This window comes from Vidua macroura, chromosome 17 (assembly GCF_024509145.1).
Source record: "Vidua macroura isolate BioBank_ID:100142 chromosome 17, ASM2450914v1, whole genome shotgun sequence".
Classification (NCBI taxonomy): domain Eukaryota; kingdom Metazoa; phylum Chordata; class Aves; order Passeriformes; family Viduidae; genus Vidua; species Vidua macroura.
The window spans coordinates 12,904,492-12,926,531 of NC_071587.1; the positions used below are offsets into that span (position 1 = coordinate 12,904,492).

Genomic DNA, 22,040 nt, shown 5'->3' on the forward strand with positions numbered 1-22,040 from the left:
CAGCGCCCTTGCCGCCCCTTTCCCGCGGCTTTATCCCTTGTTTTCATGAGGAAATCCCCCGGGACGCGCATTTCGGGAGGATTTACGCCCAAACGCGGCGCTCCCGAGGCGGTTTATCCCTTGTTTTCATGAGGAAATCCCCCGGGACGCGCATTTCGCGGGGATTTACGCCCAAACGCGGCGCTCCCGAGGCGGCTCGGGCTGGCGCTGGGGAGTGCGTCCCGCCCTCAGCACTGTCCCGGGCACGGGCGGTACAGGAGCGGGTTTAACCCACCCGGATCGCCGGTGGGGTGCGAGCGCTGCCCGCAGTGCGATGTCGCGATCACACTGACCCATGTCGGCGATATCACCCCGGGAACACGGGGGTGACAGGGAGAGCTCCAGCGAGAGGATGCTGAGGGGGGAGCGGCTCGCCGTGGCTGCTCCCGCCCTTCTGAGGGCGGACACCCGGCACAGGCCCGGCATTGCGGCTGCAAGCCGTCAAATTAATTAATTAGCGGAACTGCAATTAGCGCGGGTGCAGCCGCGCGAGGCCGCAGTGTCCTTGGTCACACCCAGAAATGTTCGCGTCCAGAAAATTGGGGGATAAAGTTAAAAAACTCCGCGGGCCGGAGGCTCTGAGGGCTGGGATTCCAGCAGGGAACAACTTCACCTTTCCAGCTGTGGGAAGAGCTTGTCCAAAGCCTCTGCACGTTTAGTGACTGATTTTTTTTTTTTTTTTTTTTTTCTCTCAGCTGGAGAAATGCTTTGAGAGATCCAGGCTGTGACAGAGGATGATGTGCTCCCTGTGGATTTATCAGGAGTCAGGATTTCTCTCAAAGTTTTCCTCTGTGCTCAGGCACCAGCCTGGTGCATTTCCTATTGACCAGATTTTGTACCGTGTTGCGTTTGTTAAAACCAAAAATTAGCTTTGCAGCTGTTTAAAAAAAACCCCAAACAACTCTGTAATTACAAGTTTTGAATGAAGTCCTCAGAAAACAATCAATATTGGGATATCATAAGTTACAGAACATTGTGCAGCTACATTTAAGGAGAAACTTTACAGGAATAGAAAAAACAAAAAGGAAAATACATTTATCCGACATACACAGAGAATGAAAAATAAGAAATCAGTCCTAAAATCAACAACTTGTGCTCCAATACACGGCAAACATTCCCACCCAGCCCCTGTGACAATGACATTTCCAGGCAGGATGTGAACAGTGGAGAAGAAAGTGCAGATTTAATTCTTCTGCATCAGCTGCTCTGGGGATCTTCCCCTGCTACCAGTGCACCCAGGGAATTCCTGCTGGGAATTCTGAGTGGGGGGATCTTCACCTGCACTGGCACCCAGGGAATTCCTGGTGGGAGTTCTTAGTGGGGATCTTCACCTGCTACCAGTGCACCCAGGGAATTCCTGCTGGGAATTCTGAGTGGGGGGATCTTCACCTGCACTGGCACTCAGGGAATTCCTAGTGGGAGTTCTGGGTGTGGGGATCTTCACCTGAACCAGCACCCAGGGAATTTTAGTGGGAATTGCGAGTGGGGGGATCTTCACCAGTGCACCCAGAGAATTCCTGGTGGGAATTCTGAGTGGGGGTATCTTCACCTGCACTGGCACCCAGGGAATTCCTGATGGGAATTCTGAGTGTGGGGATCTTCACCTGAACCAGCACCCAGGGAATTCTAGTGGGAATTCTGAGTGGGGGGATCTTTACAGTGCACCCAGGGAATTCCTGGTGGGAATTCTGAGTGGGGGGATCTTAACCTGCACTGGCACCCAGGGAATTCTACTGGGAATTCCGAGTGGGGGGATCTTCACCTGCACTGGCACCCAGGGAATTCCTGGTGGGAATTCCGAGTGGGGGGATCTTCACCTGCACCGGCAGCCAGGGAATGCCTGGTGGGAATTCTGAGTGGGGGGATCTTCACCTGCACTGGCACCCAGGGAATTCCTACTGGGAGTTCTGGGTGTGGGGATCTTCACCTGAACCAGCACCCAGGGAATTTTAGTGGGAATTCCAAGTGTGGGGATCTTCACCAGTGCACCCAGGGAATTCCTGGTGGGAATTCCAGGTAGGGGGATCTTCACGTGCACCGGCAGCCAGGGAATGCCTGCTGGAGCTGCGGGTGTGCCCACAGGAGCAGCAGGGGCAGGTCCCTCAGTCCATCGTGGCCCGGAACTGCTGGGTGTACTTGGCCAGCTCCTCCGCCTGCTCCCGCAGCTCCCTGGTGGCCTCGGCGTTGGGGAATTTGAGCGCTGCGGTTTTGGTGGCCAGGGCCAGGTTCTTGAGGAGGCTGCAGAAGCGGCTGCTGCTGTGCAGGACGTCGCTCCGGGCCTCCCTGTCCTGGCTCTCCTGGCACAGGGAATCCACCAGCCTCTGCCCCACCATGATGATGAGCTTGCTGTGGGAGATGAAGATTTCGGGGGGCTGCTGGCTGCCGAGGCTGGCGGTGAACACGCCGATGGCCTTGTGCAGGGCAGCGAAGCACAGCCTGCAGTGCTCTGGGAGGGGGATTTTCCTGGCAGGCTCCTGCCTGCCGGGATTTTCAGTCTTTTTTGCACATGGCAAAACCTGGGGAAAGGGTTAAAACAAAAACAGATTCAGCCTGGCGTCAAACGCTGGTTGTTTGTTTGGTTGCTCTACCCTGAATTTTTGTGGTCTCCAAATCGCCACACCCTGGAGCCTTTACAGTAATTTCTCTTTCCAGAAAGTGTTGGAAATTCTCCTGATTGCTTCTTTCCCCCTAAATACAGTTTTAATATTGGATAGCACACAAAGTGCTGCAGCTGAACGTCAGTCCTTTACACAGTCTGGCCTTGAAGCTTTCAAATAACACAAAACATTGATCTTTAATGGACTTAATCAGGGTTATGAATGATTAAAATGCACAAGACAAGAGTCAATTTTGTGCCAGTGCACGAGAAGATACTTTGCTGATTCTCACAGCCTTATCTCAAATGATGCTGAAAGGCAATAAAATAAACTGTATGACTTTAAACTGGAGTTGTTTGATTGAGGGGAATAAGTGCTCTTCACAGGTTTTCAGCAGTAATTCTGGGAAAATGATCTCTGAGAAGCAAATAGGTCTCTATGTGTAGAGTTGTGTGTCTGAATGCAGATTACTCTGAGTTTTAGCAAGCACAGAAATCAGGGACTAAAAGCCCTCTTAAATATTTTCAAAGTCAGAAATACCTTTGGGTTTGACTCTGTACTCTTCTTTGTACTTCTTTACCTGAAATGACTTTCTGTGCCCGTTACAAATTAAAAGTTGAAACAACTACATAAAGTATTTAAATATAAATGTGGTTTTCTTTTATTTCATGGGGAAACAGCTCCTTGTTCTGTAGCCTTCATGTTACAAATAGAAATGGAGGATTTATTAGAAGGAGCTGTAGGTTTTTTCCTCCTAAAAATGTAGTACCTGATCCTGCAAGATCTGAGACTGAAACCAACATCAACAAAACATTTCAATGTAACATTCCCTAAATGTTAAGTACAAGTCAGCATTTCTTTGGGAAACTAAGGAAAATGTTCTTTGTAGATATTTTAGTGATTCTAAAGAGATTCTTAAAATCATCAAGAATTACTCCAACAAATAAATGTGATAATTAACAGAGTTTAATTTCTGTGCAAACACGATTTCCATGACACCTCAAGATGGGAAGGAACATCTCTTGTCATGCCAAACACAAGGTAGTGGCAGGAAGAGAACTGTGAGGGGAAAGAGAAGTAAGGAATTGCCAGCTCCCAAAGAAATCCTGCTTCCCAAATGAATTTAGGCTGGCAAGAATGATAAAAATGTTTTATTTTCTCTGTTGATTTAAATTACTGCTCATTGTACATGTGCCATCCAGCACTGTCACAAAATCCTGGATCTACGTAAAGTCTGGAAAGTGGGACGTAGTGCCAACTGAACGTGGCACTGCAAAGGTAAAATAGGGCTGGTAGGTAACAGCCCCACATCTGCAAAGGGTGAGGAGTGCAGGGAATAAACCCCAGTGTCACTGACCTGTAACTGGACGTAATCACAATCCTCAGTGCCATTTTCTTCTGGTTTCTCCACAGGGACCCGGCTTTGGCTGGATTTCTCAGGAGCATTTCTCTGGAGTGACTCAATTTCTACTCTTCTTGGCACTGGGATTTGTTTTGCCATTTTGCATTCCAGGTTCACTTTTGGTTGCTTCTTTTCTGGCTCCTTCTCATTCTTCCTGAAGAGCAGCTTCCCGTTGGCGATGATGATGGACACAAACCTCTTGATATCATCTGGAATTGTCCTGGCCACCATAACGAAGCGATCCAGGTCGTCAGGGTTGTTCTGGGGCTTCCTGAGCACCAAAGCCTCCAGGGACCAGCTGCAGCTGTTGAGAGCTTCCCTCGTTTCTGTCAATATTTTGTAGGAGTTCATGAGGATTTCCAGCTGCTTTTTAATTCTGGCCTGCAGGTTGTTATCCGTGAGGTTGGAGGCGTTTCCCTTCAGGGCTTGAGCAAAGGCCAGGAACTCTCCCAGTGACACCTTTATGTGGTCCACTGCTCTGTGGATCTCCTCCAGGCTTTTCTCCAGGTGCTCCTGCAATCTCCACTTGCTGCTCACAAAGATCATTAAACTGGCGATGGAGCTGGACACGCCGTGCTGCAGCCGAGTCAGGGTCTCGATGGCTGCTTCCAGCTCCAGTTTGATTTCTTGGACAGGCTCTGGTGATGGTGACAGCGTAGAAGATGACTCAGCAGAAGAGCTGGAGGATGAGGAGAGAGTGCTGCTTCTGCTGTCCACACTGGAGACACACAAACTGTCATTTTCTGACTTGGCATCCATCGAGAGCTGTGGAGAAGCACCGTGTGCTTGGTCTCTGGAGCCATCACTGTTGTTTTCCATCTCTTTCTTGGAGTGCCCAGCACTGGGCAAACCTTTGGGAATATCATAAACGTTCTCCTCAGAGACCTGATTCTCAGCCTTGGCAGCCAGGAGCCTCGGGGGCAGCTCAGAGCTGCCGTTCTGTGGCAGGAGGATCACGTCCCGAGAGGGTGGAACGTCGTAAAGAGGGATTTCTGGAAGCGTTAACTTCCGCTGGGCCGGTGGAATGTCGTACAGCTGTGGATTTCCAGCCTTGGCTTCGCTGGTTGTGGCTGGAGCCTTGTACCTGGCTGGGGGAATGTCATACAGCACCTGCTTCTCCACAGACTGGCCAGAAGGGTTGGGTTTGAATCCGGAATTTTCAGGGGATACTGGAATATCGTAAATCCATTCGGACTTCCGAGGGTTTGGCAAAGTGTTGTAATGGCCCCAGCGTTTCTTCTGAGATTTATTTTCTGAGTCATCGAGTTCTCTTTTAGGAGGGACATCATATAACTGCAACAGAGCACAGAGGGTTCATAAACCATCTTTATAAACAAGAATGAGAAACAGAACTGAATTCTCAGAGCACACAAATGTGTGCAACTCCACTGATGCCGATGGAACGGCACCACGGAAAGGCTGCCTGTATTTTTTATTTTTTAACATGCACAAGCTGCATGTATAAAAGATAAAATATTTGGAGCAAAGGTGATTAGATCCTACAGCAGAGTCCCCAGCCAGTGAAATCTGTAGACACTTGATTTTTTTTCCCACTCACATGTACACCCTCACATGCAGTAAATCACCAACAGACGGCACTGACTCTGCTCAAGCATCTTCAATGAATTTAAGTTTTGCTTGGTACAGATATGTGTGTGTGCAGCTCGAGTCTAAGCTGGGAAAGGGGCATTCAGCACCATTTGTTGTGTAAGAAACAGTGGGGAAGAGATGGGAAACCTGTCCCTGCTCCAAGCCAGGCATCCCAGGAGTGACAGATTATTCTGTGCCCACCAATTACTTACATTGCCTGCTGGTGAGTCCTGGCTGCCAGCTCCTCCTTTTTCTGGCTTGGCTGGGATGTTGTAAAGCTGCTTCTGCTCTGCCTGGAAGCTCTCCGTGGATCTGCCCAGTGCGGAGCCCTTCCGTGTGCTGGGGGGAGTGGCACCACTCTGCTCAAAGGGAGAAACAAATGGTTTCTTTTAATCCTTTTTAGAGCCCACTGGGGCCTTGAGTGGGATCAAAGGCTTTGAGTAGGTTTGGGTCTGAGCAGGGATCACCCAGGAAATCTGTGGATAACAATGGGCTGGGCTCAAGCCTGCAGTGCCAGGGAGCAGCAGGGGTGGGGAGGCCCCTGGAGCGCCCCAGTGCCACTCACACCTTCGCGTGGTAGGTGACAGGATGGGGCTGGTGCCTGTCCCATCCCCAGAGGTGGAGGAAATGTGACATTCACTGAGGCCAGGGCAGTGGGACAGCACCAAGGACAGGATTGTGTAACAGGACACGTCACGGTGATGTGACCAAATCCAGGGTGTGTTTTTCCCAGGAGGAGGGTGGTGGGGGTGACATTTAATTTCTTGCTGGACGTGCGCTTGTGACTCTTCTCGAAACATCCCCAAATCACCCCCACCAAATGACATCACCACATTTCCTCATGGATTCTGAGGCAGAGAGGGTGACAGGTCAATTCTACTGTCACCCTGCTTGCTTTTTGTAAAATTGGGAAGAAAATCATCTCTTTTTAGCTCAAAGCCTCAGTTCTCCTGAGTTTCTTAGAAATTTAGAGCAATGTTTCTTAAACATGGTTCATTTCTAAGAAACACTTCCATTTTTTCTACCAGTAAGTCATTTCCCCATGGATTCTGAGGCAGAGAGGTTGACACTGATACAGAGAATTCAGTAAGACATCAGTAGTGTCACCCTCTCTGCCCCCCATTTTCCACTGTAGAAAAAATGGAAGTGTTTATTAGAAGCACACCAGATTTAATACACGTTGCTCTAAATTTCTCATAAACTCTGGAGAGCTGACGTTTTGAGCTAAAAAGAGATGATTTTCTTCCCAATTTTACAAAAAGCCAACAGGGTGACAGTAGAATCGACCTGCAGATCAGCTCAGAGGTGCTTCAGGGTGGCAGCTGCAGGGAGGGAGGGGGCAGCACTCACCTGTGGGAGCAGGGACCCGCGGTGCTGTGAGGAGGGGACATCGTACACCTCACCCCTGATGTTTGAGGCCGAAGCCCGGCAGGCTCTGGGGAGGGTAAACAGGTGCTTGGAGGGGAGAAAAATAATAATAATAATAAAACTGCATTGGCAGGAGGCTTTGAAAAGTCATTTAGCTGAAAAATCCACTGTTGGAGTGATCACTCTTAAGTGATAAAAACCTTCATCTCTTCATTGAAAGTGAGGGACAGGAATTGACCTTATGAGTAACAGCATGTTTATTCTCAAATAATTCTTCTTTACCAGCACTTCTGGTACATTTTAGATAAGATCTGAACTGGCACCAAGACAATCTGCCTTACTAACCACAGGACATAAAAGATTTGGAGAAAATCCAGCTGCAGTTATCACTTAAACCTTTAAACTGCCCAAAAGCAGAACCACTTAAAAAAGGAAGTGGGGAAATTTCAACTTCTCCAAGCCCACAGTCATTGGGTCAAGCCAATTCAATGTCAGAGCAGCAGAAAAGTGCAGGCTGAGCATTATTCTGTAGTTAAGAAAGACTGACTCATTTGGAAGGATTAAACCTTGATGTCCTGTCCAGCTCCATAAACAGGGAAGTCCAATATGGGATTTACATCTTTGCAGTCAGGTTCTCCTGTTTGATTCAAACATAATTTGAGCAGCCATGACCAGATCTGTGGGGCAATTAATGTCACAAAATATGAATGCTGGGTTAGGACTTTTCTTTTTTAGACTCAACCACCAAAACATGGAATTTTGTTCATCCAGCCTGCCTTTAGCCTGGCTGCCCTCAGCTAATTTATAAATGGGCCATTGCAAACCACTGAACTCCAGAAACACTGCTGGGGTGAGATATTACAGTAAATTTTAAACTTTAAACTGGTTTTAAACTGGAGGGAGTGATTTCCATTGCGCAAGTCCTGCAGCAGCTAAATGTAGGAGAAATATGGTAGAGGAAGAAGAGTGCAGCTTCACTCTGCCTGGTTCAGCTCTCATCTGGAAACAGGGAATGAGGAGTGAAGACAAAGCCCCTTGGTGCTGTGATAAAGAGCCACAGAATCACAAAATGGTTTGGGTTGCGAGGGATATAAAGACCATCTCTTCCACCCCCTGCAAAGGGCAGGGACACCTTCCACTATCCCAGGCTGCTCCAAACCCCCTCCAGTGTGGCCTGGAACTCCTCCAGGGATGGGCAATCCTGGGCAACCTGTGCCTGAATATGAGAATCTTCCTTGCAAACAGAGGCACAACTTCCCCGAGTGAAAGGGTAAAAGATAAAAGCCACCCTCAGCCCAGGTCTGCCTCCAGAATGGACAAATCTGAGAGTCCAGCAGAAAGGAAACTCTCTGGATATCACATCTTGGTAGTTTTTGGAGAATCCAGCAGAAAGGAAACTCTCTGGATATCACATCTTGGTCGTTTTTGAAGTCCTATCAGTGGCAGTAGAACCAGAAGGTGCCCTGGGTGTGAGGCAGAAGCAAGGAGGTTTCTCTGTGGGGTGAAAACACCCAGGCTCTGAGGGATTTATTCTTGTTTCACTGCTTTCAATCAGCTCCCTCAAAGACTCACAGTGGCTTTTCCCAGCTGCTCAGAGGACAGCTGAGTATGGCAGGAGCTTTGCCAGCTGTGCCACAGGATCTCTGTGGGATGGTCTGGATTGTTCTGTGCTCCCTGAGCTCCCCTGCCTTGGGGACAGCTTGTGACCACCAGGGTGCAGCTGGTGTGGGGACAGCTGGGACACTGTGCCACAGGCACACTCTCAACTCCTGGATAATCATCAGAGGCTGGGACATTTCCTTTTCATTCTTCATTCTTTTTCATTCCTAGACTAGGCACAGCTTAGGTGGATAAATTCATGAAATGAGACGGGGAGAGCCAAGGAGCTCTTCTGCCAGACCATCCATCCACATAATGAATAGATGACATTTTCCACCTGATTTGCTGGCACAACATGGAAAATTGATGCCAATCTCTGATTCGGTTTGCAAATGGCTCCTTTAGGGTCAGGAATGTGGAGAAATCAATGACAGCAAGTGCAGAAGAGTCTCTTGTAGCTGTACTCGGTTTGAGTTTGAGTTATGGTTGTGCACTGCAGCTGCAGAGCTGAAAATGAGGTTTTGGTCACCAGGGATGCCCTGGGTTTGTTGTTTTCCAGCACCCACCTGCCACCCAGCAGGAAGCAGCAAGGAGGTTTCCATGACTGGCCTTCCACACAGCAGGAGGAAAGGTGGCTGAATGAGCCCCATAAATCAAACTATCATTAAATCAGCCTGAATCACTATAGAGCTGAATTTTCTTCCTTTTCCTTTTTAAAATTAGAATTTCAAATGTGATTTCCATACACAGAACAAAGAGCCACCCAGGGCTGGAGAGCTCAACTGAACAAAACCTCGCACCTGAACTCCATCCTCACCTGCTCTATTTCCCTTTCATTATTAAACATTCCCCACTCTTTTTTTTTCCTGAAGAAAGCACAGGTTTTGATGTTAAAAACCAGTGAGATGTAATCAAATTACATGTTCCATGTATGTTTGAATGTCAAACACAAGGAACTGGGAGAAAGAAGAGCCAGGCCAGGGAGCTGTAATGAAACCCTGGAAAACCAGTTTGTTCTCCTCTATAACTGGGGGAACTGGTGGCAGCTCTCCTCCTGTACACTTTGGTCAACATCTCAGCAGCAGCAAAAACGGGCTGGGAGAGAAACTGGTTGGGGGTACACGACAAAACTTTGTGTCCTTCTGCGTGTCTGGCAGGGGCTGCTGCTTGGTGCAAGCCTGGTGACAGGTCAAGAGAGAGGCAGCAGCACGCTGAGCTTGCTGAGCTGCTGGAGACAGCAAAAACCAGACCAAACCCAACAATCACACACCAAAGGGTGATTTCTTAAAAATTATGAATCATGTTCCTGTGCAGATGGATGCAAAGACTCCGCATGTGCTCCAGCTCTGCATGCCTGCTGGAGAAAGTTCTGTGTCTTGTTATTTTAACTTTGTAAATCATTTATAGATTCTCCCAAACAAATGGTATATTCTTTACTTCCTGCTCTGTTTTACAGCTGCTTTAAACTGTCAGAAAGGTGAGGGAGTACAGAACATAGAGACTCTCATCTGCAGCATTTCTCACACTACGCTATAAACTGATGGGAGTTTCCTAAACACCATCATTCTTCTGCTGCCAACCCCACTGAAAAAAACATCTCAGGCTTCCTTATTTCCCCCCACCTCCCAGCCATTGCTTTAACAATTACATCTGCTTTTTTCAGAGCTCACCTGGTGCGTGGAGCGCTTGGTCCTCTCGCTGAGCAGCTGCGCCGCCAGGGCCGGCACCTGGTACACGGCCTGGGCAGGGAGGGCCTGGGGCTGAACCCAGCCCTCCATCTTCTCATAGGTGGCCGACAGCGCCGTGGCCTTGGGCACGGAGGGCACGGAGGGCACCTGGTAGATGCTGTGCGCGGCCGGCGGCTCCGCGGAGGGCGGCAGGAGCTGCAGGCGGTTGGCGGGCGCCAGGCCGTGGTGGCCGTGCAGGGAGCACCGCCACCAGCCCTCGCTGCCCGGCACGTGCTGCTCCAGCACCGTCACGATGTCCCCTCTGCGGAACGCCAGCTCGTCCGAGCACTCGGCCTTGTTGTCGTAGAGCGCCTTGGCCAGGCTGTGCTGGGGACACGGAGCACACCCACGTTGTCACATCGGCACCCTGTCACGTCGGCACACCCGCGCCAGGGCTCTCGGCCTCCGGCTCGGTGTTCCCACCCTGCTGGGATCCGCTTTCCACCTGGGTCTGGGTTTGATTCGCCCACCCCTTTTCACACTGAACAGCCTCTCTCGAGCGCTGGTGGCAGAGGTAAAGGTGGCACTTTGTTGTTGCAGTAAGGTAGAAAAATCATAAAGGAAGGCGTCATAAAATCAGGCCTGCCCTGGCTTTCTGGCCTTCTAAGGCTGGTCCTCCTAAGGCAAGCTGGCACTTTGCAAGTTCCCATGTGAAAGCAATCCTGGTGTGAGCAGTTTGTTAACACAACAATCTATTCCTGGGTGACAACCAACCAGCACCTGCATAAACTGCTTTTACACCGTCAGATAGAAAAATGAAAACTGTCTCTCACAAACAACTTTTGCTGCACGTCCACACCGGGGCTGGAGTGACCAATCAATACAGGATAACAACTTGTTACTGACCAATAAAGTAATTAACAAGAAAGCTGCTGACCAATTGGAGTCCCACACAAGGTCTGTAAAACTGGATAAAAAGGAGTTATGTGACTAAAGAATGGGCTTTTTCCACCATGAGGAAAATGGAGTCTGTGTGATTTATTCCCATACTTTGTGTCTGCTACGGTCAGTGCAATAAAGAAATAGATAATAATAAGATTACTGTGATGTATTTCTTCATCACCTTTTCCCGCTCAAGGCCTTTGAAGAGCAGTGCTAATCTTCATTATTTAGATTTATTATATTAGACTTACATATATTGGACTTGGAAGGTAAAACACAAGAAGTTCCACATCAAAATGAGGAAGAACCTCTTTCCATGAGGGTGGCAGAGCCCTGGAACAGCTGCCCGGGGAGGGTGTGGATCTCCCTCTCTGGGGACATCCCAAACCCCCCTGGATGCATTCCTGTCACCTGCTCCAGGTGACCCTGCCTTGGCAGCAGGGTTGGACTCGGTGATCCCCAGAGGTCCTTTTCAACCCCAATGATTCTGTGATGCCTACGTGAAAAATAGGTGTTTTTCCCATTGTCATTCTGTGAATTCTTCATCTCATACTTACTCATTAAAAGATCACAGAATCATGGAATGCTTTGGGTGGTAAATATCATCTCATGCCACCCCCTGCCATGGCAGGGACACCTCCCACTGTCCCAGGCTGCTCCAAGCCCTGTCCAGCCTGGCCATGGACACTTCCAGGGATCCAGGGGCAGCCAGAGCCAGCAGGTAGCTTTCATCACCCGAGGTATTTTTGCAAAGGGTAGAGAAAGCTGTGGATGTCATGTTTTAGGTTTTTCCCAGTACAAGATAGATTTTGCTTTCAGCTTTGAAACAGGACTGCTCCGCAGCCAGCGGGACACTGGCTGTGCCTCAGCATGAGTCTCTTATCAGAAAAAGTGCAAGTAATGTCCAGAGAGATAGCACCCAAAGAGGAAACGTGATGCATTTGTATTTTTGTCCGGAGCATTTGCTGTGAGGCAGCAGCTGGCCTGAAGCTGCAGCACAAGAACTCAAATTTGTCAGCTCAGCTGGCGACAAGGGCCCGCTGTTGGCTGCAGGCGTTCGGTGAACAATGGCTTTTTGTGGGACAAGGGCAGCTGCCAGGGCTGAACTGCAGCCCCCTTGGCCTCATGGTCCAGCCTGGCTTTTGCCTCGAACATGGGAGTCCACTTTTGACTGGGACAATGCCAAATGTTGGAGTCAGGCCCCCAGGAATCCCCCCCTGGGCTCTACACTTACAAAAAAAAAAAAGAAAAAAAAAAGAAAAAAAAAAGGAGAACAGCCAACTTTTCCTGTGATTCATCAGCACTGCTGGGTCCTTGGGTTGAATGCTGCACACACTTCTGAAGGACAGACCCTCTTCTTCAGGCCTGAGGAGGGTGGGCAGAGGAAAACTCTCCCCCTTTTCCAACGTGAAGAGCCTTATCCAGGCACAGGCAGGAAATGGGTGAAGGGCCAGGAAGGCTGGGCTCAGGATCTGAGCCTGGCTGGGGCACACACAGCAAGGCTGCCCTTCCTCCTTGCACCCACACAGCTGAGAGGAACCTTTGGTTCACACTGTGGTTTTAAAAGGCATCTAAATATTGACGTTTCCCTTTTCCTGTGGAAACAGCACACTCAAGATGCTGCTGAGCCTAATTTTTTAACCAGAGACACAAACCTTTCCATCAGAGGGGTCCCTGCTCGAGGCACAGCACACATTTCTTTGGGTTGGCCAGTAAAGATGTGCAAATATCCCAGGGCCAGCAGCCCCAGCCAGAGGCCAGGCTGAGGCAGGACCTGGTGGCTCAGATTTTGCATTTCTGGGGCACGTGGGCTCACATCTGTAATCAACACAAACCCAGCAGCCTCTAGAATCATCCCAAATCAAGCCAAGCAGGAGATTAATTAATGAATCAATTAAATCACAGGGCACTTTGGGGAACCTGACCTAGCTAGAAAACAGATCTGTTCATGGATCATCTCCTATCCCATCCAGAGAGCTGGGAAGGAAAAATGAAGACTTTGACCAGAGAAGTGATGGAGACAAGCCCTAAACTCCAGTCTGTAGAACATGGTTGAATTTACAGATTGTCAGACCTCGCACAAGCAGGGTCAGTGGAGCTCTTAAAAAGAAGAGATTAAAAAAAAACCAACCAAACAAACAAACAAACAAAAAAAAACAAACCCAAAAACAACAACAACAAAAAAAAAAAAAAACAAAACAAAAACAAAAAAAAAACAAACCCTAAAGGTTTTCCAGCTAAGGCAGGGCATAATTAAATTCCAAGTTTCAGGACAAACCCTCAATACTGTGGAGTTGGAGAGCACATCTTTGCCATCCCCTGTCGGTATTTTGGTGTTTATTTCAGCAAAGTGCAGAGTGTTTCAGCACCACAGCAGGAGCTGCAGGAGGGGAGTGCTCGCTGCCCCTCTGTCTGCAGGCCCTGCACGGGGTTATCTGCAGGGCAGGCTGTGGCTGTGTGTGGCAGGCACATTCTTCTCTCTCTCAGGATTTTTTCATAGAGGAGCGCAGAGAGAGGAAAGAGAAAACAATTTCTGCTCCTTGTTTTCCCCATGTGGAATGTGTTTGGAGAATTGTTTACCTGGGGTCATTGCTTGGTTGGATTCTGGTGAGGATTGTTTGAGCCTGGTGGCCAATCCAATCCAACCCAATCCAATCCAATCCAATCCAATCCAATCCAATCCAATCCAACCCACCTGTGGCTGGGCTCTCAGAGAGGGGCACGAGTTGTGAGGAGTTAGATTTGGTAGCTAGAAAAGTAGGTTTGTAGTTTTAGTATCTCCTTTAAATAGTATATTAATGTGTTATAGCATAGTTCTAATAAAGAATTCATCCTTCTGCGCTGGAGTCACACATCAGCATTTCCTCCCATTGGATTCACCTGCAGCTGCAATGGCTGTGCCAGAGCCCAGCCCTGCCTGCTCCCCCAGCTCCCTGGACACGTGTGAGCATCGCTGGGGCAGCCCCTTCCTCTCCTGGCAGCGCAGGCATCCCTGCCCTGCCCCTGACTCTGAACGAGCGCTGCGTTCCCAGGATCCCGAGCCCTCCGGGATGCTCGCCGAGGAGGGGCTGTGCTGGGAGGGCTCTGGGGGATGCACGTTTCCCTGCCTGTCCAGTGTGGCCTCCCCAGGCAGGCCTCTGTGGTGCTGTGTGCGTTGTGTCCTTAAATAACCAACGTGTAAAAAGTACTAAAGCAACACAGGTGAGGTCCAGGTGATTTTCCTTCTTTGCTTGCCGCCTCATCCCCATCAGCAGCCTTGTAAAACCTCTCCTAAGACAAAGAACGTCCTAAAAGCCCCACAAAAAGCACCTTGAGAGGCAGCGCTGGGGCTCTGCTCTCACTGAGTGGGTTTAAACAAGAGCACAGACCTGGAAAAGAGGAAAAAAGTGTCCCCTGCAGCTCCTCCCGAGGCACTGGGACCCCAGAGCCCACAGCCGAGGGCAAGGCAGGTGGGTCACACACTGAGGGGACTGACAGTGCAGGGTCTCTGGAACAGCCTCACTCCAAAAGTTCCCATCTAGCTGGAAGTGCATCTCCTTTGTTGGAGCGTGGCTCAGATGTGGAGAGAGTAATTCCCCTCCCAAAGTGGACTTGTCACATCTTTGTTGTTTGCAGATCCTAATCCAGCCCTGGTCCCTCTACAAAGCCTTGGCAGCCCTTGGGAGTCATAGGAATGAAAGCTGCTACCTCATGTTTATGAATGGAGTAATTGTAATTAAGGGCAGTAAAGCTGATCAGTGCCCAGGTCTATAATGTAAAATTTTATACCCTCAGACTGACATCTGTGCTCTGTGTACACAATAGATATTTATGCTAAGGAAAAAACATCCCACTGTTACTAAAAATCTCTCCTATCTCAAGCCAAGCCTTATCTTCAGTATCTAGGACCATGCAAGAGGAAAATATTATCATTATAAAATATATACAAACATTGCTAGAAAAATCCAAGTGAACACAGTGGTGTACAGCACGTGATAATTTGAGCATCTTGCCCACAAGCCTCACAAAATAATTTCTCTATGCCCCTGTCCCACTCAGTTTGTATTTGAAAATCTCAATTTGCTACCCTGTATTATTTCATGTGAACGGGCACTGCACTGTTTCACAGCATTTCAGATAAAAAATCATTTCATTTATTATCTTCAATTTGCTTCTTAAAAACCCCTATTGAGATCATGTAAATAAAGAGACAGTTTAATCCTGGGAGCTTTTGTGGATCGAGAGAAATATTTCTCATGTTGCACATCAATATATGAGTGAGCTCTTTTACTGCAGGAAAGTGGGACTTAAAATATTTGAGGAGGAAGAGATACAGGGCTGTGTTTGCTAAACAGTTCTGCTCATACATCAGAGACACCTCTGACATGTTTACAGAGCAGCTCCCAGTTGATCTCTTCACCTCCCAGCAAAGCTGCAGAAATAAACATTCTCCATCATCCATTAGCTGGGAACAGGCTTCCCTGAGAATTCCCCTTTAAACCCCAGACCACGGTGAGTCGAGTTCACACCAACATCCACAGGAAAAGAGAATTTACCTTAAAAGCTCAGATCGTTCTCCACCTGCGTGTGCAGCATTTCCTGTGACCTGCAGAAGGTCCTTCTGCTTTTTTTTTTTTTTTTTTGTTTTGTTTGGAAAATAAATGTCCAGCTCACACAGAAGTTTTGTGTGAGCTTCAAGGAGGAATGAACATCGGGACTTGCTTTTATTGCTCTCATTGATTTTGTGGGGGTGGAAGCAGGCGCTGATCAGCAGGTTTTGAATTCTAAATTTGATCAAATAGAGGGAAAAAAAATGCACTTAAAAAATTCAAGCTTACAAATCCTGCAGCTTCACACAAGGCAGTGCTGCAGAGATGGGAATTACAAGCTGGAGTTCTGTTAATTTCCCCCAAACTCTCTTTTCTCCACAAATGAAGTCAGTCAAATCCTAGCTGTGTTAAAATCACCAGAATGGGCAAGTGCAGCCAGGATTTCATCCCACTCAGAGCATTTTTAGAAGATTGCTCTCATGCCCAAGTTCAAGGGAAAATAAACTGCTGCTTCCTGCTGCTCACAACACTCCCTGTGGGAGCATTCCTGGGGTTTGGGTCTTCAAACCTTTCTTTTTCCCATGTGCACCCAATCACTTTAGGTTCTTTTTGACTTTTTTAAACCTTTTAGTGTCTTAATTACACCTGACTACATTTATTTCTAAATGTGGCTTTACAGACAGAGAAAGTCCTGCCGAGTACAAGTTGGGCACTCCTCAGAGCAGGGTCCCCACCCTCCTGTGAATCAGGCAAAACCTCCCCAGGGAAGCTCGGCAGGAGCAAACAGCACATTTTGCATTGAAAAATGGAAAATTTCAGGAATTCCTGCTGCTGGAGGTGCCAGGGTGCTGTCCCTGCGTGCTGTGCCCTCTTTCCCTGGTGTGGCACAGTGGAGGGGCCGAGGTCAGGCTGGGGGTTTGTGATTCACCAAGAATCAGCAGCAGCACAACTCCCACAGCTGCGGCTTCCTGGGGCTCTCTGATCAGCCCCCAAAATCTTGTCCTCACCCTGCCCTCCACACAGGTCGTGTTTCTGAGCAAATGAATGAAATGCATTGAATAAACTGAGGAAATGGATGGTTTCTGAGTGAATATCACTGAAATTGTCGTGTTTCTCCGGGCAGGGTGGGTTTTCCAGCCGGGCTAATCCCTGCTGTGAGTCCCCACGTCCAGGCAGCAGCTGGACCCTGCTCCTTGCCTGTCATTAGCACGGGACACATGGGGACAGCACAGCCCTGCCCTGCCCAGCTGCCAGGGATCAGCTGGGACCCGCTGAGCCTCTCCTTGTCACAGCCCTGCCCTGCTCAGCACAAAGCCCAGCCTGGGGCTGGGGCAAAAACGGGGACAAACGGCTGCAGAATGGGTTTGATCCATCACTCATCCCCCCCACACACCAGGAGAAAAGAGTTTCTCCTAAAAATGAGCACTCTTTTCCTCTTCTGAGCCCTTCTCCTTGCAGACAGCTCTGCAGGATGTGCCCAGTCCTTACCCTCGAGTGCAAAGGCTTTCCCAGGCTCACAGGGCTCAGACTGAAATTGCTTGGCCTTTTCCTCATCCCACACTGACCTCAGCTCTTGAGACATTTCCATTACCCATTTTCTAGGAATCAATGCAAAAGCATCATCTCTTTTGAGGTAATACACAGCTCAACTCTTAACCTCGTTTTTTTCCAAGAGAATGTGGAAGTGACCAGTGTGAGTCACTCATGATCATTTTTAATAAACTTGTTATTACTCAGTGTACACAGAACGAGCCCTCACCCTCCTCAGCCACACTGCTGTTCTTGAGAAAGGGTTAATTTGGATTATATTTTAAAAATTAAGACTGTGATGTGCAAATCAGCTGAACACACACATTGCAAAGAGACCCTGCCAGATGCAGATTTTGCCCTCTACCCACTACAAATGAAATCAGGAAAAGTCATTAAATCAACTGCAGCAGAAAGCAAAGAGCCCAGTACTGACACTGACCTTCATTTTGCTGTGTTTCCCTGTTAGTCCATCACCTGAAGAGGAGGAGGAGGAGGAGGAGGAGGATGTCCCCAGCCCTGTCAGTGGGTCAGGCAGCTCTGGAGGCTCTGGCTGGAAGCCTGGAGAGGGAAAGCTCAGCCTCTGCCACCTCCTGCTCGCTGGGAGCCCCAGGAAAGCAGCTCTGGGAATGGGGGGAGCTCATTACGTGGCAGAATTCTCTCCAGGGAGCCACTGGGCTGCAGCTGGTGATGTGCAGGACACACAGACTCCCCTGCAGGGAGTGCCTGCCCTGCTCTGAACAGAAAACACAGGGAAGCAGGGCTGGACCAGGAAAGGGATTGGATTTGGAAGCATTTTTGCAGCAGCATTTTTTACTCCTGGTTTGTTGTGTATGGGGACTTCTGTGTTTTGTTTGTTTTGGTTTTTGTTGATGTTGTTTTTTAAAATTTCTTTTAAACTTCAAAGTGGTGTGAGGCTTGATACACTTTTAATCTGTCTCTGGAAAACTGAACAGATCCCCTTTGTGGTTATAAATCCCCTGCAAAACAACCTCACCCTGGAGAGGCAGAAAACGCAAGGAGGAAAGTTAAACATGACCTGCAGCTGAAGGCTTTTGTTTCTTGGACTATTTAAAAAATCCTTGAATATTATTAAGGTATAATGCCATTTTTAATTATTAATGGTTGCTATTTGCTTGGCAACAGCTGAGTCCTGGTCATGCTGGTGCACAGGTTTTGCCACTTTGGACTCAGGATATCTTTTTGTTGGCAAATTTTTACTGTTTTTGCCTTTGTACATGCTGGCTTTTCTCTGGTAAAAGCCTCTTCCTTCCTCTTTCCACAGTAGCTTCAAGATTAAATTAGACACTGGCTCCCAAAACCACAATCCTGTAGCTAGAAAAGACTTTAATATCTTGAATAGAAAATGCTGAATTGAAAAGCTTCATCAACAAAATCTACACCTCTGGGCTGGGAGCAAACCAGCTGCTGTCCAGAGGAGAAAGAATTCCTGGCACAAAGCAGCCCATTTCAGTGCCTTTGTGGTTTTTCTCTTCTTTCTTTTTTATTTTTTAAGTATCAGGAGCAGCAGTTTGACCCCTTCAGACACTTCATGCAGGTGATCACCCTGGAGTTTTTCAGGTGCTCCAGCATTTGGAGTAATCTCAGTTACAAACCCACAGCTTGTGGCCACAGAACTACTTTCAAATGCAATTAAATGTTCCCATGAATGAACCCTGGAGGGAATCCCTGCTATGCAGGGACACCTCCCACTCTCCCGGGGGCTCCCAGCCCTGGCCAGCCTGGCCTGGGGCACTGCCAGGGATCCAGGGGCAGCCACAGCTGCTCTGGGCACCTGTGCCAGGGCCTGCCCACCCTCACAAGGAAGGATTTTTTCCTACTGTCCAATCTAAACCTGTTCTCTGTCAGTTTGAAGCCATTCCCTGTGTCCTGTCCCTCCATCCCTGTCCAAAGTCTCTCTCCACCTTTCCTGCAGCTCCTTCAGGCCCTGCAAGGCCACACTGAGCTCACCCCAAAGCTTCTCCTGCCCAGGTGAGCAACCCCAGCTGTGCCAGCAGAGCTGCTCCATCCCTCTGCCCATCCTGGTGCCCCCTCTGGATCTCTCCAGCAGCTCCAGCTCCTGCCAGAGCCCAGGTGGGGCAGCCCTGCAGGTGGGCTCTCACCTGGGCGCGGGATCTCTGTCACTCCCCACGCCCCGATTTGTGGGCGAGGTGGGAAGACGTGAACGGGGCATTTTAGGAGAGATAAACTCCAGATCCACTTCAGGCACATCCAAACACCTCTCCCTTTTTCCCCTCTGGCAGCAGCTCAGCCAAAGCTGTCCCACTGCAGGAGCCCGTGGAGCTCACAGGGGTTTGAAATTGCAGCAAGGGCTGCAACGCTTCCTGTGGCGCCCCTGGATACGCAACAACAAACAAACAGCTCAGCCTTGGCTCAGCTCAGCCTGAAATCCTTGTCAGAGGGGTTTTCCCCGTGCAGGTGCAATAGTGGGGGCACAGGGATAATTGCAGAGCATTTCCTGTCACAGCAACGCTGCTGAGGGTTGGTGCTTCAAGGAGTCCAGAGAGCAGAAAAAAAAAACCCTTTGTGTTTTTATATAATTCAAGTATCATAATAAACAGTACTGCCAGGGTGGTAGGGGACTTATGAACAGTTCATAAGTGATGTTACAGAAATAATTTTGGGTTTTTATTACTCAGCTAAGTTGACTGGGTGGGCTCTGGCCATGTCTAAAATGCTCACAGCAGAACAGGTAATCAGTTTGCTACCGTTACATTGGTTTATTGACAATCCACTCGAGAACTGGAAATATATGGAGAAATAGGAAATTCTTCTGTATAGAGATGACAAATATCCTGCCTCAGTTACTGATGACTCAATGTGAAAAGTAGCCCCTTAATCTTTACAAGCCTTGATGGAAAATTTGGAGTGTAAAAAAATGACTCACTGAGCCTCTACTGAGCTTTTCACCCCCACTACATTTTCTATTAAATTTCCAGGAGGCAGTTTATTTACAGTAAACACTGAGATCATAATCCACGATGAAAGCCCTAATTCCAGCACACTCGTTAGGCTTGCAGAGAGCAGGACAGCAAGGCATTGACTTTGAATCAAGATTTCAGCATTTTCAAATCTTACAGCTGCAGCAGGGCCTCTGATCTATAGAAAATGAATCCAGATGGAATGTGGATACAGAAATAAATGTAACAAACCTTATACACTTGGTCCAGTCTTTCAAAATAGGAACACAGAGTGTTTCAAAATGTTTTCTGGTTTGCACGTAACAAAAAGAAATCATGTCATGCAAGAGGGCACCAGGGCTGTCACTGAAAGTGTCTGGCAAAGAAAGGATCTGTGTCTCTAATGTCACTGCAGCACAGCTGTAAGGTGGAACCTTGAATTATGTATTTATCATTTCACAAATGAGCTTATTTCCAGGTAGTTTTTTGTTTTCAGTTCTACTTTATCCAGGATCCTTGCCAAGGAGACATTTCTCCCAGTCAGTGGTTTCGTCACCATGAAAAGCACAGGGGGACATCAGGCACAGGAGCCTTCTGTCCCCCCGAGATGAGGAACCCAAACACTTCACAGAACCACAGGACCACTGAGGTTGGCAGAGACCTCTGAGACCACTGAGTCCCAGCTGTGCCCCATGCCCACCTTGTCCCCAGCCCAGAGCTCTGAGTGCCACCTCCAGGAATTCCTTGGGCACCTCTAGGATGGGCACTCCAAACCTCCCTGGGCAGTTCCAGTCCCTGACCCCTTTCCATGGGGAAATTCCTGCTGGTGCCCACCCTGAGCTCCCCTGGCCCAGCCTGGGGCCGTTCCCTCTCCTCCTGTCCCTGTTCCCTGGAGCAGAGCCCGACCCCCCCGGCTGTCCCCTCCTGGCAGGGAATTCCAGAGAGGGAAAAGATCCCTCTGCATCCTCCTTTGCTCCAGGCTGAGCCCCTTCCCAGCCCCCTCAGGAATTCTCCAGCCCCTTCCCAGCTCCCTCAGGAATTCTCCAGCCCCTTCCCAGCCCCCTCAGGGATTCTCCAGCCCCTTCCCAGCTCCCTCAGGGATTCTCCAGCCCCTTCCCAGCTCCATTCCCTGCCCTGGACATGCTCCAGCCCCTCAGTGTCTCTCTGGCCATGCAGGGCCAGAACCAGAGGGGTCTCTTCACTGCTACTTCCAACATCACCAAGAATCCCACTGACTTCAAACACCAAACCCTTCCCTACCCAAAATTCAGACCTACCTTTGCAGCTGTGTTGCTCCTTGGGCTTGCATCCATTGTTGTCATCCTGAGGAACAGAGAGCCACGCTGGGATGGGGACACTTCAGCCCTGCCCAGGCGCTGCGCGTGGGGAACTCCCGTCAGCCAAGTCCATCTGACAGCAGCACTTGCAACTCGGAGACAAGGTTCTCTTGTAAGATACTGAGACAGCAGGAGATAAAAGGAGGGCAGAATAAAACCCAAAAAAAGCCCTTTTGGCGACTGGAAGTGAGAAAATGAAGCGTCAGGTGGGATTTTCCTTGCTCTTCCTGCACCAAGTTGTCGCAGTTAAGCAGTGGGAAGTCTGAGCCCTCTGCCCGTGCTGTTTCCTCTTTTGCAGCAGTGAGAGCAGGGCTGGGGCACAATGAGGAGCTGCACAGCCTTGATAAGGCAGCGCTGCCTCGGTGCCAGCAGTGCAGGATTTCACTGCCAGCTTCTCCCGGCTTTCCAGGCAGCCTCGGCTCTCACAGCAGCAGGAAGCAGGAGCCCGCCAGGAATTCGAGGCACCTCAACTCCCACAGGGAAAGGTGTTTGCAGAGTCAGGGAATGGTTTGGGTTGGAAGG

The 22,040-nt window shown here is 49.0% G+C and overlaps 1 protein-coding gene across 2 annotated transcripts; it reads right to left on the reverse strand.

The window, feature by feature from the left end:
• Window positions 1-1,679: 1,679 nt before the first annotated feature.
• Window positions 1,680-21,794, reverse strand: CASS4 (Cas scaffold protein family member 4). 2 transcript variants are annotated; one of them, XM_053992770.1, is made up of 7 exons: window positions 21,459-21,794; window positions 13,900-13,953; window positions 10,266-10,649; window positions 6,979-7,083; window positions 5,841-5,987; window positions 3,994-5,331; window positions 1,680-2,555 (listed from the first exon to the last, which is right to left on the reverse strand). In XM_053992770.1, the coding sequence occupies exons 1-7, from the start codon at window positions 21,501-21,503 to the stop codon at window positions 2,142-2,144; spliced, it is 2,487 nt and encodes an 828-aa protein (XP_053848745.1). In that variant the 5' UTR covers window positions 21,504-21,794; the 3' UTR covers window positions 1,680-2,141. The 2 variants fall into 2 exon arrangements, with proteins under 2 accessions (XP_053848745.1, XP_053848746.1); XM_053992771.1 differs by lacking the exon at window positions 13,900-13,953 and having other exon boundaries at window positions 2,115-2,555.
• Between the last annotated feature and the right edge of the window lie 246 nt (window positions 21,795-22,040).